The sequence below is a fragment of the Protobothrops mucrosquamatus genome, unplaced genomic scaffold (genome assembly GCF_001527695.2).
Source record: "Protobothrops mucrosquamatus isolate PMUCROS unplaced genomic scaffold, P.Mucros_1.0 scaffold48, whole genome shotgun sequence".
Lineage (NCBI taxonomy): Eukaryota > Metazoa > Chordata > Lepidosauria > Squamata > Viperidae > Protobothrops > Protobothrops mucrosquamatus.
The window spans coordinates 3,151,337-3,168,459 of NW_015386430.1; the positions used below are offsets into that span (position 1 = coordinate 3,151,337).

Genomic DNA, 17,123 nt, shown 5'->3' on the forward strand with positions numbered 1-17,123 from the left:
TGTTAAAGCACTGTATTGTCAGAGCTTCTCAGAAGGAATTTAAATGTAAATATGCCAATTTGAGTCAGAAAACTGACCTCTCTTTTGGCAAAGAATTGTCCTATTGGCACATCTTTGATAAGTATGCTATAAAGATGCTACACAATTTCAGTGACAACGTTCACTTACAGATGTCAGATTTTCAAAGTAAGATTTGGTAAAGATTCAGTGGTCCACTAATCCATTTCCACTACCTCTGTCAGGCCCAAGCCCAGAAATGAACCAGTGGGATCCAGTCAAGTCCAATCCTTTGTTTGCTTACACCTAATAGACAAATCTTACCAAAATAAAGCTATAACTTTCTAAGCTCTAGATATATTCTGAGACATTCTAGATAGTGCTTATAACTTTTGATCATTTGAAACCCTTTAAATTGAGCTCAATTGCTGATGATATTATAAACATGCCCATGAAATATTCTCAGCAGCAGTACAGAATTGGTTTGCCACAGACTTCTTCCTGGATTTCTCTCTCTAGCCCAGAGGTCCCCAAACCCCAGTCTGTGGACCAGTATGGGCTGCGGCATGCCAGCAACCGGTCTGCACAAACAAGCAAAGCCCCATCCGGAGGATGCAGGCAGCGCACAAAACCATGCAACCTCTGGTCCACAGAAAAACCTCTCTCCATGGAACCAGTCCCTGGTGCCCAAAAGGTTGGGGACCTTTGCTCTAGTCTATATACCTGCAAGATCCTGTTGATCTCCCCTTTAAATACTAACCAAGCCAGCCCCTGCCTATACTTTTTGTTCTGGAGTTTTTGTTTTATGATCCAAGTCGGGGAAGTATTGCCACTTGCTTCAGCTCTGTCCTAGTGCGAGTGTATGCCTGTTGAACCATCAAACATTAAATAGGAAATCTTAATGATATTAAAAGTCAGACATTTTTTCCTCAAAAACAAAATAATACCACAACCATTATGCTTATCTTCTTTTAAAGATCTAGATATTGTTCCTTTAAAAAAGGAAAGATAGATAGATGATTGATTGATAAATGATAGATAGATAGATAGATAGATAGATAGATAGACAGACAGACAGAGAGACAGACAGACAGACAGACAGACAGACAGACAGACAGACAGACAGACAGACAATAGTTTAGATAGGAGAGAGATTTATACTATTTATATATTACATACCTCTGTAGTCAAATTCCTAAGTATGTCATTTGAAGTCAACCAGCCATTGCATGGATTAATCTGTGGAATGTGAAAAGCTCTTTTAATATGGCATCAGTATTATATATGGTTGAAAAAGACCAATATAGTCTACTAGATAGTTGAGTGGTAGCATGAAAAATAGCAGCTGGAAGTGACACCCTAAAAATTTCTGAAATGATCAGAAGTTTAGATAAATAGCAGTGCATTAAACTTTCAGACCTAATCTGGAAATGCCAAATGATTTGATTATACTTGGGAAACATTTGTTTTCAATAAATGCAGCAATAAATGTAACTGTATTTAGATGTTTCTGACTGTCAAATGTTGCCCATAGTTTTAGCAGTAAAGACATAGATGACCTACAAAAAGTTTGGCTGTCAACATTAAATATTAACATGGTGCTGCACAGAACTTTTTTCCTAGTTTTTCAAATGTGCTTTGATGGCATCACATAAGGCTTTATCATCTTGCCTAGCCCTAGGGCTTGTTATTTCCAAAAGACTGGATAACACTATTTCAGAAAACAAAATGCTGAAGACCAACAATTTATGGAAAAAGTTTTCATCTGCTAATGTCTTAAGAAATTTGCACTCCATAATACTCTGCTCCACATGGTGCAAACAGTACTGACTGATTTTTTTGTCATTAATTCTAAGATCTCCAGTGTTATGCCTCAGATGCCAAAAGATTCTCTCCTTGGTGAGAATCAACCATGATTCCCATCTCACTTGACTTTTGACATTTTACATTAAAAAAAACTTTTTAAAGAGTATATATTGCAAAATAAAATCATAGATTTCAACATCAGCTTTATTTCTGAGAATGTCCCAGTCCTCAAACAGGTCCTGTGACAAATATGGATGAGGGTGCCTAGCCCTTTGTTTGGAAAAGTGTCCACCTGGTGAGAAGGAGGACAAAGATTAACAGAGAGTTAGAAACATCCTGTGGAGGAAAGCTACAGATTGGAAGACAGTTTTCTGGTAAATTGGTGTTTTGTTACATATTATGTTCCCTGATAATCATTTGTTCCTGAGCAAGCTTTATTTCCAGCAGCAACTTTGCAAGAGTATCTCAAACATATTCTCAAAGTTCTACAAATGGCCAACCTGAAAAAACTGGGAACTCCTGCATTAGCTCTTAATCCATATCAAATTGTTACAAATACAATTATTCATATAACTTTTATAAACATCACTTTATATAGATTATTATATAAATGATAATAGAAATATTAAATTGCATTTAAATTCCATGTAAAATTATTGTCACTTAATTGTTTATTTTCAGTGCTTCCAAAGTATGGATGGGCTTCTCTAGTACTAGAGCAAAGGGACAGATGAATTTCTGTGTAGAACTGTGTTATGTTGTGTTTCCTAAAGGTGAGCACCAGCAGGTATCCCATTATATGTTTTGACTTAGTCAATCTGATTTTAACCTCATCTGTAGCTGTAATAGGAAAGTTGCCTCCCAAAACTCCAATACAGACACGTAAAGAAAGTGTACACTAAAATAATAGAAACTAGCTTAAGACAGTTATAGAACCACAACTAACAGAAGAGCAGATAGGTTTTAGAAGAAATAGAAGCTGCACAGACAAAATTTTTGTGTTTAAAAACTAATATAAAAGAACATGGACTACAATAAGAACCTCTTTGTCACATTTCTAAACCAAGAGAAAGCATTTGATAGAGTTGATAGAAAATTGTTATGGCTAACATTGACCCAATATGGAGTAAGTGAACATCTTATTAGAGTATGCAAATGCTTATATTATTATTGTAAAAGTGTAGTCAAATCAAAGAACATCAGAACCCTTAATAGTAACATCCAGAGTAAAACAGGAATGTGTACTATCATCACTATTGTTTATTACTTACAGTACATTGACAGCATAAGCAAAGAAACTAAACCCAAGAATGGAAATAATATCAATAAACAAATAATAATAATATCAAAAAACTACTCTTCGCTGATAGTCAGGAATTGATAGCAAATAGAGCCAAGAAACTGCAACAACATCTTATAGCTATGAACCAAGAATGCAACACAAATAATATGAGAATCAACAACCAGAAGTAATGGCAACTGGAAGAAAAAAAGCATACCCTAAATATAGTGATAGGAGGAGCAGGCATAAAACAAGTATCAAAGTTCAAATATCTAGGAACAACATTCACCTAAGATGGTGAAGTGGACAAAGAGATTAACAGATTGCAGAAAGGCAAACCAAGTATTGGAACAGCTTGCCATACCATACCAATCAGCACAAATAAACATCTCATGCAAACATCTTATCCCCACCCTATGTTACCAGTGCCTAACATGAACACTTACAGCAAAACATAAACAAAAGCTAATCACCAAGGAAATGAAATATTTGAGGAAGGCTGCTGGAGTGACAGAAGAGATAAAATCAGAAATGAGACCATAAGACAAAGAATTGACATAGAACCAATCTTAAACTATATACAAAAACAGCAAATGGAGGGGCTTGCTAATTTGGAGAGGATGTATTGTGACGCCATACTGTACAAGGTATATACAAAAAGAGAAGGTCAAAGAACATGAGGCAGACCCAGAAGAAGATGGAGAGACAAAATCAAAGTTACACTACATCAACATCAGTTAACAATAGTTGAGGCTGCCAGAAGTGCAAGAGCCAGAACTTTGTATCTCCCTTATAACCAACACTATAAAAGTGGCAGAGGCAGAAGAAGCAGAAGCAGAGGAGGAGGAGGAGGAGGAGGAGGAGGAGGAGGAGGAGGAAAAAGAAAAAGAATGCAATTTAGCATCAAATATAATTATGCAAGATTTCTAGTTGCCATACCTGAAGACAACTAAGAAAAGAATAAAATTGTTCATATGTGACATCTTTGTTTAGCTGACCTGAAAAACAAAATATTTTTAGTCAATAGATTTCAAAACTAAAATATCCTGGCTGGAAACATATAAGCTATCTATTTGACAAGGATTTCATAATAGTTCTATTCATGGATTCATAAAATAGCCAACCAGATTTCCCATTAACTTCCTATCATTGTCATCACTGATTTTGACAGCAGGTATACATATCATAATACTCTTATACCCTAGTGAGGCAAGTCACAAAAAATTGTTACAGGCAATGGCCATAGATGGTACTTTCTTCTTTTTCGACTGAAAATGTAAACAACTCTTTAGATTTGCAATAAACTATTTCTAAATCTACAACACCTTAGCAATACTATTAAGATAGTGATAACAACAACTTTGTGAAGGAGAATAGAATAAAGTTATCTTCCACATATTATTTCTGTACAAAGAGACAGAGTCTGAAACATTCACATGTTAACAATAAATGGATATTTTTCCAAAATAGCACTGAGTCCCACAATATGTTCTACCAATGCATCTTGGGTAGTATTTTATATATATAAATAGCATTCTTGAAGAACAGTGTCATTTTGGAAAAAGAAAGAACTTCAGCCCTTTTCCATAACTTTTACTTCCATGTATGTCTTGTGTATTGATTCTTCTTATGAATCAGTTACCTTTAGATATAGATTATGTATGAACAATTCACTATATCAATAAAGAATCTCTAAAGCTATAGCTATATCTTTCTTCTATGTATAATGTACATAGTGATGTACTGCTGCTTTTCCAAATATTTTCTTGTTTGTTATTGGTTTATTGTCTCTTTTGTATTTTATTAAATAAATAAAGCAAAATGAAACAAAATAACCTCATCAGCTCTCTATTTAAAACAAAATATTTTAATTAAAGATAAAGTTTTCTAGCAATGAGACCACAGTGCTTCCCAGTGTGGCATTTATAGAGCCCCCCCCCCCAATTCTCATTCAGAGAATTGAACAAGGGATTCAGATGGGCTTTTTCACTGTATAAATTCTGCTGTTTTTTATCCTGTCTTCCTTATTTTCTTTCTCATGGAGTAAATCTGAACAGCAAAAAAGGAAAGGCTGCATATTATAGGTATTCTAGCAACTGTTCATATGTAAACATGTCAGATTTCCACCCAGCATTTGTTTCAGTCTCAAAATATATACAGTTTCTTCTTCTGTTCTAAGCCAATTCAGGCAGGAAGATAGGTGAATTAATCTTATAATAAAGTCAAATACTGAAAGTGAATGACTGATGCTTTACCTATTAATAAGACTTTCCCTCTCCAACAAATTTAGTCATTTCACATCAAGGAAGATCAAAACCATCTTTGTATATGTCAGCTTCACTTTTTATACAGCATAGATATTGGCTTTAAAGGAAAAAGGATGGCAACTATATGGCTGTATAGGTCATCTGAATTCAAACACTATTATACCACGCCCTCATATCTTAATTTATTCTGCATTGTTGCTTTTTTTCTAGCTTAATTCTCCAATAAACCCAGAACGGGAAGTAAAACTAATAGTTTATCAGCCAAATCTATAAAGTTGATAGTAGCATTTTCCTCTAGATATTTGTCCTAAATCTCCCAGGGTTAAGCTTCATTGGATGACTAGCTTCTAGCAGGATAAGTTTGGAAGAAAAATATCTATCATAAATTTGAAATAGAGATTAAATTATTACAGATAACTTTGGAAGTCTGCAAATTATGTTTCTGCCCAATTTGGTGCTTTATGGACCTTTTAAATATTAATAACCCTGCTTTTCCTTGACCACACAGATTTTTTTCTTAAAAATGCAAGGTATTTAGCTTGCCAGTTAAAAAAGTCATCTCATTAATTCTTTCTGCCTAAAAAAAACTATAGGTACATGTTTTTGTGCAGAAAGGACTTGTATTTTACTGTTGTTTTTAAAAACTCGGAATCTCTAAAATGCCTTCAAACTCAAGAAAAAAGATAAGTATTACATTTACCAAGAGGATGGTATCTCCTGTGCATGGCATCCCAGATAAAGCTACCATTTACTAAGCCAATCAAAATCACGTGGCTCCCTTTTGGAAGTTGACTATCCAGGTAAAGCAAAGTCTTCACAACATTGGAGCGCATTTGTTTAGGATGTGTCATTTCGTCCAATGTGTCTGGATTTCTGTAAAAGAAAGAATAAAGAACCATATATCCTTTAATATGACCCATGATTATAAATTATGAGCAATATCTTCTTTGAAGTTACTTAGTTTTAAAACAAACCAAAACAAATGACCATGCTCAAAGTATTCTGCTTTGGACACATTATGTGAAGACCCTAGCCCTCTGGAGAAGGCTGCCATGCTGGAAAAAGTAGAAGGAAAGAGAAGAAACAAACCAATAGCTAGGTGGATGGACTCTATTATCATAGCAATGAGGGCACCTTTGCAAGTTCTCAAAGAACAGGTTAGGGACTGATCATTATGGAGAAAATCTCTCTGGGCAGTCAGTAGAATTGAAAATGATTTGATGTCACTTAATCAGTTAATTAAAAAATTGAAACCAGATAATTAATTAGCTCTATCCCAATCTTGCCCTTCTACTTAAAATGTCAAAATACCCAAGGATGTGTATGCTAACATTATCTAATAAATGCAGACTATTTCTTTTCTGAGAAGTAAGGATTGTGGAAAATTAAATGCTAAACTGACAAGTCATTCCATTTGCACTTGTAGTCAGTCTCAGCATTTAGCAGAAGTTCTTAAAGATAAAGCTTTTTCTGAAGGGGCAGGGTGCAACTTCCAATACACCTGATTTAGCATGACAGAATTCTAATCCCTTTCTATAATTTATTTCTGTTATCTTTTATTTTAAAGAACAGATTGCCTCTGGGCCCTGTCAATCATATCTGGCTTCTCTCTTGCTACCATGTCTTCATTTCACAGATAAAATGGGGAATTTACTGTGGAAATGATCAATTTAGAAACCAAAGTACATCTACTATCAACAAAAGCCTAAAACGTGTCACAGTTTCTATGCATTTTTAATGTTCATTATTATTTCTTCTGTCCCAGACATGTCTTGTAAGCTATGAAATATATATCATCTGTCTGTATTTTTATACAACACCCAAATTGGCCATTGTAATTTAAGTTCTATTGGGAAAGTGCCAAGCTGTCAGTTTTACTATCTCTACCACAAATGCATTTCTCAGTCTTCATTTTTTATGTTGTCATGACTTAGTGGCTTATGTCCTTTACTTCAGACATGATTACACAGCATATAGAACCTGGTTGTCTTATCATTGTTTCAAGAAATGGATTGAATTACATCAAGACTTTATTATATTAAAACAGACTAAATACCAGATCATTAAAATCTAATGATACAGTAAAATAATAAAAATAATAAAATAATTAAACACACCTATACCTACCCACACACAAAACCTGATTCTGTAATGTTAATATATTATTATACCCATCTTTAACTTTGGTACATGGATATATAATTTGATATTTATGCTATCATATTATGATTATTTGGAATAATAGAAACATATGTCAGCCTCTTGTAATCTTTAATCCGTGCTAAATCTGAGTATATTTTAAGCAAAAAAAATAAATAAATCTGTAAGATGACTTGTAAGGATCAAAATTTTTATCCCATACATTTTCTACTTTTTCTTGGAATACAGTTTTCCAAATGGATTTAATTCAGTATCTCTTTGAAAGTAATCTCTCATCATGACAAGAATGATGGAATGAGTGAGTTTTCTTTAGGACCACAGACAGACTTGAACATTCATATTATTTTGGCATCCAATTTCTTTCAGAAGCAATATAGTTGCATATAGTATCATATAGTTGCATGCATACTGCAGCCAATTTAAAGAATGCTACGATAACTACCTTATAAGATGGGGTAGGCTTTCTCATAAGTAGAAAAGAATAGGATTGCATTGTAATCATGGAAAAATGATCCAAAGGGGGAAAAGCATTTAAAACAGAAGCAAGAAAAGGATATGAAGGCACAATTTGATGAACTAACGATCAGAAATAGTAGAATTTTAAGGGAAGTAACTTCTTGTAAATGTTAACAACTAATTGGTATAAATATGAAAATTATGGATGCACATAAGCCTGTTTCCCTGTTTCAATATAATTGGGAAGAAAAAAAGGTAGACAATCACAGCTAAGATTTTGCACAGTGAATTGCATATCTTTGTATTACACATATATTTTATTAAATGTTTATTTTTTAATAATGGAGCTACTAGAACCTCAATTTAAAAAGTAGACAGCCAAGACAAAGAACTGGGCTATATCAGATAAAACAACAATTAATGTCATTCATGTATAAATTTGATTAAAATTAAGTGAAGATATAATTAATATGATTGTTCCTTATGATTTTCATAATTTTATCTTTTGGTTGAATTACAACTTGCAATCAGAAAACAACTTTACCAATGAAGGTTTAAGGGAATGCATGTTGTGAATCCCCCCCCCTTTTTTTTTTTTACCAATCTACAGTCTTCCAAACACTTTTTATGAGATGTCAGAATATGGTGGGAGCTGTAACTGATAAATACAATTATTTGGGGAAGAAGGATGTGATAGGTGTACAAAACATAATGGAAATCTAAATTCCTTAGATTCATTGTTGCACTAAGGACATTATATCAAGATTATGCATTAATAAATCATTTTGCACATTTATTTATCATATCTTTTTACTGCATGTACCTGACAAAGCCAGACAGAAAATATTCTACTAAAATATTTGTAGAGACACATATATGAAAGAAAATAATTCTATGTAAAAATACTGGAGAGCATGCATACAGACAGAAAATCAGAATGTTTAATATAACATTATAAGGATGTTACACAACATAAGGCAAATGTACAATATATCTATACTAAACAATTAGATATTGTACCACTTCATTCTTGTCACTGCTTAAAAATATATTTGAAATTATAGGTTAATGATAATAATAAACCTACCCATTGCAGACATCTCTGGAAAGAATGAATGACTATTAGCTTAATTTAAATCTCTAGTATGGATACGTTCTGTGTTAATTTTATTTTTAATCTTACCCATTGCAGACATCATTCCCAATCATTGCAAAAATAACTATGGCTGGTTTGTCAAATTGCTGATTCCTTGCCAAGCTAGAAATGAAAAATAAATTAAAAGTATAACTTAACAATTCTATACATACAATGAATAATCACACACATGCATCCCATACTTATACATATTGTGACAACCAATATATTCCAGTTATATTGAACCTATTGATGAAAAGTACCATAGATATTTATAGAAATAAATGTAGGTATAAAGTCCAGATCACACTTAATTAAGAAATTGTGGTCACAGTTTATATAAGCATGTAGAAAAGAAGTAGTGTGGCTCTTCTATATTTAGATCTTATTTACTACTTACCTTTGTACAAGATGTAGTACATTTCTTGAAGAGGCACCTAAATAACCAAAGTAATTGGATACAAGAAAATATAAGGCAGCTGAATGAACTATCTATTGTTATATTAAGTACATAATTTAAGTTGTCATAAATAAAAGTGATAATTCAACCTTACTTAATTTAAATGGAATTTCTTTTTGTTTTATGGTTTACGGTCAACATATCCTATGTTGAGGGTATATCTGCATATTTTAAATCTAAAATGTAGAGAAGTTACAGTAGAAGTGTAACAGCTGAGTTGGGAGGTAGAATGGAATCCTATGTTTCAAAGTACATACTCTAATTTTCTGAACTATTATAATAGCAGTTTAGTTTTGGGGCAAAAAAATTGCCACATTCTTAACTAAACAATTTAGAGAGTAATAGTATCCATCTGGTGTGGTGTGACAGACTAAAATTTACTTTCCATGATTTGGTAAATAAAATAAGGAGAAGGTTTTTAAGATTTCTAACTTCTGGGATATGTATGTGGACTACAAATCTAGGGCTCCCAACACCTCAGCTTGAATGATCTCACATTATTAATGCAGCCTTCAAAAACTAGGCATCTTCCAAAGTGTGAACCTCAATTTCTATAGTTCCACAACCAGAATAGTTATTGTTGCAAACTGAAAATTGAAATTCATACATCTGAAAATAATCAAGATCAAAGAAAGCTAGATTAATGTTTTAGAGATCCTTTCATGAAGTTTTATCTAATACTAAGCCAGAGGATGGAGTACCCATGGCATCCCATTCATTCTTCCATTAGTCATAATGATTTCTTCCACAACTGCTGCTCTGGCTATCTAAAACCTGCTGATTTTAGAAAGCAGCAAAGGAAGATGAAAAGATCTGGGTGAATCAAGTGGGAGAACTTTGAATTCCCAGTTCAGAAATTGACTGACAGAATGCTACATTGCATTCTGGTAAAATTATTACACTATGAGAGTGCTAAATAGGCTCTAATTATTCTGTTTTACATAGGAAGGCCTCCAAGTCCAGCTCAGGTATAGTTTTCTTCCTGAATTTCATTTAAATGCAATAATAAGGTATCATTTGTCATAGCCAAAAAGAAATGGATCTTCAATACAATAAATATAATATATGAAAGCTTTTGTAGCAACACTGTGGACAAGAATTGGAAAGATAGTTTCAACGGAATTCAAATCTTGCACTTTTGTGCAAGAATAATTAGATAGTGAGTTGCCCTTAACTTATCACTCAATGAACCCTTTGCTCATGAAAGTTATAAAGTATAAAATTTAATGATGCAAACTGAAGAGGCTCCAGGTTCCCCTAATTGTATTCAAGTGAAGTATGATTCTTTATACAAGCAAGATTAAAATCACATTTCCCCTTTACTAATGGCACTCAACTCTGTCATGAATTGCCTGTCTTTATAATGTTCAATGGACCAAAGCCCTCATTATAATTACAAGAGAATATGAGTTGCTCAGGTTCAAGGTGGAACATTTCATCATAGAATGTGAAAAAAGAATAGATGAGAAATTATGAAGTAAAGGAGAAAAGATTGAGAGAGAGTCTCTGCATTAGTAATATGTAAAAAAAAAATAGAGTGCAGAATCAAAAGTTGAAGGTAATCTGTCTTTAGATTATCCAGGACAGACCTGGATTTCACTGTAAATCTTTGTACATGATTATTTACAGTGCAAATCTCCTGCACTCAGGGGTGAAGCTAAATATGGCAGAATATGAACCTTGAACCTTCATAGAAAACAGATGCTGTATCCTCTGAGCTATGCTTTTACGAAACTGAAGCTCAAATTTTATAACCTGCTGCTCTGTCTAAATTTAGAATAAGAGTTCAGTCCTGCAGTGTTCCGGCTTCTATTTATGGAGCACGGCTATAAGCACCAATGAAAATGATGGATGAGAAGATACCATTTTTAGAAATATTCTGGTAATCTTTATGATTGCAGCGATTTCTTCTACGTAATAGGCTGTAGAGTGACTCTGTCCTTCCTCTGAAAAAGATAATCAAAATGGTGGTTAGTGAATTGATACTATATAACTAAGGGACAGGACATAAACTTTCTTTTGCATAATATTGTTATTTTCCCTTTCTTTGATTTCTGGACGAATTGCAATACATCTCACAGAGTTGCTGTGATGGCCATAAAATGAAGGGAGATTTCCAGGTAACCAATATGAGCTTCTGGAAGCATGCAGAATATACATCTAGGAAATTAGCATACATGTCTGCACACACAAAAAGTCCAGACACTTTATGTATATTTTGTATTTTAGTTCAAAGAACTGCCCTGTTTCATTGACAAAATTAAACCTGGGTAGTTTCTAAGAAAGATGAGTAACATACAGTAGTTATAAATCAGTAACAATGATTATAAGGCTATGTCTATTGCAATGATTATAAATATGATATATAATAGTTTAAATGTGATGCATTCCAAGTGGCATTATAAATTATTGTATACTCTGAACTTTAGGAGCTCTGGTAACTTAAAACCTAAAGAAAAGATGAAAGGAGCAGGAAAAAAGAGACATTAACCTATTTTCAAAGCAGACTTGAATCACTGGCTTTGTTTAATTGACAGACTGACTTGAGACTTGAGACCAGACAAACAAAAGCAGCTGCTACTGGGCATTATAGTCAAGATGACAGTAACATTGTGCAGTCCATAAAATTGCATTATTAATGAGGGTGGATTTCCTATAAATAGCTACTTACATTTGACAGCTTCAGCTTTTAGAAAGCAGTCAACTATGCTACATAAAGTACAGCAAGTAGTATATTACATTTTAAAAACACCAATACTTTCAACCAAGTATTTCTTTAAAAAAGGCACTAAAATATATTGCTATTTGTGTATCCTCAGTGTGTCAATATACTGCATGTACTTATAAGCATTAGTGAATTGGCTTGCAAGGTAGTCTCTGGAGATCCTAGTTTGCACATAATAGTGGGAGTATGCTGGTAATAAAAGTAAACTTTAGTTGTACTTACTGATCAAAATGTGCAGACAGAGAGAATAAGTATTGTCCTTACTATTAGCAGAAAGGCATGTGGCATGGGTACAATTAAGACTGGAAACTCTTCCCTTCTCTTATTGAAAAATGTCATTTGAAAGTCTTGACTGGCCAAAGGATGCCCTGAGAGGCAGAGTTAATACTTATGAACCCATCTGTTGACTAGTATGGCATATGGAAGATTATGACTGGGAACGTCAGAGGAGTAAAGACAATAAAGTAATACATGTAAAAACTAAAAGAAAAGAGATAAATTGTGTGTTTATGAAACCAAAATAAAGTGGAAGATAAAACAGATTTCAATCAAGGTCAGTTTGAACTTGTGAAACAGAAATGATAAAGATGTATATAAAAGTTAAGATATAGGTTTAATTTAATTATAGTCCGAGTTGACATAATTCAGGTTGGTGATTGTTGTAATGCTATACTCGAAGAATATTACATAATGAAAGATAATGCAAATGCAAAATAATGAAAGAACTAGAGATACATTGGGATGAAAATGGTGTGACCTTCTGAATGATTAGGATCCAGGGAAAAAATGTTATTCTCTTACACAGCATGAATGGATAGGTAGGTAGGAACAAAACAAGAGAGTACAGTATATATAATATAGATGGGAAACATCAATTTATTTTAAACATGTGGTTTTACTATACACACAAACACATACATATATATACACACATATGCATACATATACATACATATATGCAAACATGGCAAAAAAGGGAATGGAATTTAAAAGCATATTTTATTTGATTCATTAAATCTAGATTTGAAAGACTGAGAATGTTGAGGAAGAATACAAGGTTGAGAACAGATTCTGGATATGAGGCACATTTTTCTTGGCAGTGTCATGATTGGATTTTAGAAAAATGGACCAAGGAATAAAAAAAGAATTAAAAGAAATGAGAGTGAAAATATAACACTTATAGGAAAAGAAAGAACAAGTCTGGTATGCAAAATATTACATTAATAGATAAATTTGACTTTTTATACTTGATTACCTTAACTTGTTCTAGAGTAAAGTACAATAAATTGCAATCACATTTAATATATTTCAAATGCAAGACAGTTCATTCATTAATCTGTTCAGTCCCTTTCCTGTATCAAGTTGTAATAAAAACAAACTATGCAAAACAGAACCAAGTGCATATTTTAATCAATTTCTTTGAAAAGATAGATTTCTACAGTTTGTTTGGAAAGTATACCCTATGCAACCTTGGCTCTTTTATGACTCGTGGACTTCAACTCCCAGAATGCCTGAGCCAGCCATGGCTGGCTCAGGCATTCTGGGAGTTGAAGTCCACGAGTCATAAAAGAGCCAAGGTTGCCTACCCCTGCCCTATACTGTAAACCTATTTCATTCTAAAGTGCACATTTCATTTATTTTGGCTTAGTCCTTGAGCCAACTGCATTGTAACATTTGGTGTGGGTGTGCCTTCAAGTCAGTTTTTGATTCCTGCTGACTGCATGGACTGCTCCCTGCAGGGTTTTTTTTTTTAATCAAGGTTTTTCAGAAATGGCTTGCCATTGCCTGCTTCCTAGGGCTGAGAGAAGTGACTTTCAATTTGTGGTTCAAAGAAAATTCCTAACCATCTTTAGTTGGCAGAAACATTGGATTATAATCCTATTTTTTAAACATTTAATTCAAATGTCCATTACTACACTGAACTCTTTTCAACATTCAAGCATCCTAAAGATTTTAGCTGCTATTATCTTACCCAATTGTGGAATTGAGAAACCCAGTGACTGCTGAAAATTGAGGCCAGTCAATTTCGTTGCTAATTACCTCAAGAATGTTGGAATAAGTTTTCTATAAAGAAGGTGAAAAAAATCAGACCGGTTTCATTTCCATACATCATAAATTAGTAATTAATTTGATTGTTTGCTGATGTTTACCAGACACTACAAAAAGTATGAAAAAATTAAATGCAATGTTAGATGCAGTTAATAGTCTTAATCAAATTAAATACGGTGACTTAGCTAATAATGATAGAAGAAGCAATACTGTAACTCAAAATACAATTGTATTTATTTAGCAATTTATATCAATACAGAACTCATTCTTTGAGATTTATTTCTTGAGACAAATTAGATTGCATTTATGATCTGGAGTCATGTTATGTTGTATACTATATTAGATGGAATGATGAGTAGAAACCATCAGTGGAGACAATTGAAAATAAATATAAACATTGTTTTTGGAAGAAGCGTTCTCTCTGATAATATTATTGATGGTCTTACAATAAATCCTAGCAAGCCAGCAAATTAGACCAACTCAGTAGTAGGCATAGCATATAGTTATGTAAATTATGAATATAGGGTAGTTTTACTGAACTTTTTTCTCATCCATTATTCTTATTGCCCTACAATCATTAAAACACTTTCATTAAGCATCAGCAATAAAGGAAGATGCTGGAGGCAAATGTTCAGTAGCAATAGAATTGTTTTATTCTGTAAGGAGAAGGCAAGGATAAACTGCTCCTATATTTTATCAAGTAAATTACATGGATAGGCAATATATACAGGGGTGTCAAACTGCTAGCCCACGGGCCGGATGTGTTACGCTAAAACTGTGCCCACCCCATTGCCGGCAACAGGGAAAAAGTCGCAATACATCGCAACACGTCACGTGATGTTGCGAGTTTGACACCCGTGCAAGACAAACTCAACTCAGCATTCTCACTCAAGGCATAAATCACCAAATTCAAAATATCATATTTGGACATATTTTACAAAGATCTAGCTTTCTGGAGAAGTCTATAGTGCTGGAAAAAGTAGAAGGAATGAAAAAAAGACAACCAATATCAAAGCAGATGGTTTCAATTGCAGCAGTGATGGATGCACCAGTGGAAGATCTAAAGGGTTTGGGGACAAGTCATCCTGGAGAATATCTATCTGGTTGCTAAAATCAACATTGATTTGATAGCACATAATTAATCAAATGAAGCTAGACTAGGCAAATTAAAAAGGCCACTCTGGAGAATGCAGTGACAAACTTTTCTGTTGTTTAAAAAAAAAAAAAAAAAAGACATGGGCATGTTCATGCCTTTGAGATGAAATTTGACTGAAGGAAACTTTTAATTTTATCTTAATGATAAATATCGCATAGGCAATACTTATATCTCACTTTATGTAAAAAACAAACAGAAAATGAGAAATCACTATTCACATTTATGATGGCTTATCTATCTATCTTATCTATCTTCTTCCCTTTTTAAATAAAGAGTTTCTGGTTTTCTGGGTTTGCTCATTAATTTACATATCTCTCATTGCACTATAATCATGCATTATTACATTGGTGGCAATTTCTATTGAAAGCTGTAGAAAGTTAAATGTCAGCTGACATTTTTACATCTGTTGTCATCTGCCGTCCCTTTGTAACACAGAAGTACATTGTTAAAGCCAACCAGTGCTACAGCATTCCCAACTGTGATGCTGACATACCGGTGATATCTGTGACGCGGTTATCCATTCAGGGGGGATATGTGCTCGAGCTCCAGCAGAGTCTCCCAGCATAATTATACCCTTGGATTCTGTGCCTAAGGTACATATTTGATTAATAATCTTAAAGTTCTCATTAGATTTTCTCATGTAGTAAGTTATATATTGAAAAATGCACAAACCATGCAAGAGTTTAATGCCCAAAGAGCAAAAAAAAAAAAAAAAAGGAATCAAATGACCATTTATGCTCTTTTCCAAACTTCAACTTTATGGTCTGAAGGATTTAGAATAAATGGAGTGCAGCCATTTATTTTATAAGAAAGTGCAGGCTAATTGAGACCAAAGTCTCTCTTCAGACTAAGCAAGGTACTTTAATGTGAAGTAATTTTACTATTTGTAATGAACTGAATAAATTTTAAGCAATGAAACTGAGAATTTGCTGTCATCTATTGGAACAAAGTAACAAGCTTCTCAAGAAAGCTAGCTGTAAATTAATGAAATAAATGAGTAAAGAGTATGGCTTTCAAATATTAGAAAAATAACTCTGTCTATCTATTCTTAACTATCATTACTAAACTCTGATAGCCAAAAAAGACCTCCATGGAGCTCCAGTTTAACCTGTGTTAGAGCTTGTTTTAAACATTCATAAGATCATTTTGTGATTACTATGTGTTAAAGCAGTGGTTCTCAACCTTTTTAATGCCGCGACCCCCAACCGGTCGTAAGTCGAGGACTAAACCGGTTGTAAGTTGAGGACTAAACCGGTCGTAAGTCGAGGACTACCCAACCGATCGTAAGTCGAGGGTTAGGGTTAGGGTTAGGGGTTAGGGTTAGGGTTAGGGTTAGGGTTAGGGTTAGGGTGGGAGTGGAGGGGGAGGTGGTTGGGGGGTCAAGAGAGGGTGGGATGATTAGTACGGTCAGTGGGAGGGGCAGATATGGCAGGAGCAGAGGACCATATCGGGTTTGGGGAGCACGCACACGCTGTTTACAAGCGTGTGGGCGCTCCGGTCCTCAGGGCTCTACTCGGTTTCCAGGGAACTTAGATCCCCAGGCCCGGGATCACCGGCTGATGTTATGCAACGCCAGGTCGGTGGTAAACAAAGCCCCCCTCATTCAAGATCTTATTCAAGAGGGGGGTGC

General features: G+C 34.0%; 1 protein-coding gene across 1 annotated transcript in view; it reads right to left on the reverse strand.

Moving 5' to 3' along the window:
• Positions 1–17,123, reverse strand: part of AOAH (acyloxyacyl hydrolase) — a 94,205-nt gene that overhangs the window by 14,120 nt on the left and 62,962 nt on the right. The window contains exons 12-19 of the mRNA XM_015811769.1: positions 15,987–16,081; positions 14,261–14,352; positions 11,427–11,509; positions 9,504–9,540; positions 9,152–9,226; positions 6,053–6,225; positions 4,025–4,083; positions 1,177–1,236 (exon numbers count right to left, since the gene is read on the reverse strand). Coding sequence (XP_015667255.1) covers positions 1,177–1,236; positions 4,025–4,083; positions 6,053–6,225; positions 9,152–9,226; positions 9,504–9,540; positions 11,427–11,509; positions 14,261–14,352; positions 15,987–16,081 — 674 coding nt within the window. The remainder of the gene's footprint in view (positions 1–1,176; positions 1,237–4,024; positions 4,084–6,052; positions 6,226–9,151; positions 9,227–9,503; positions 9,541–11,426; positions 11,510–14,260; positions 14,353–15,986; positions 16,082–17,123) is intronic.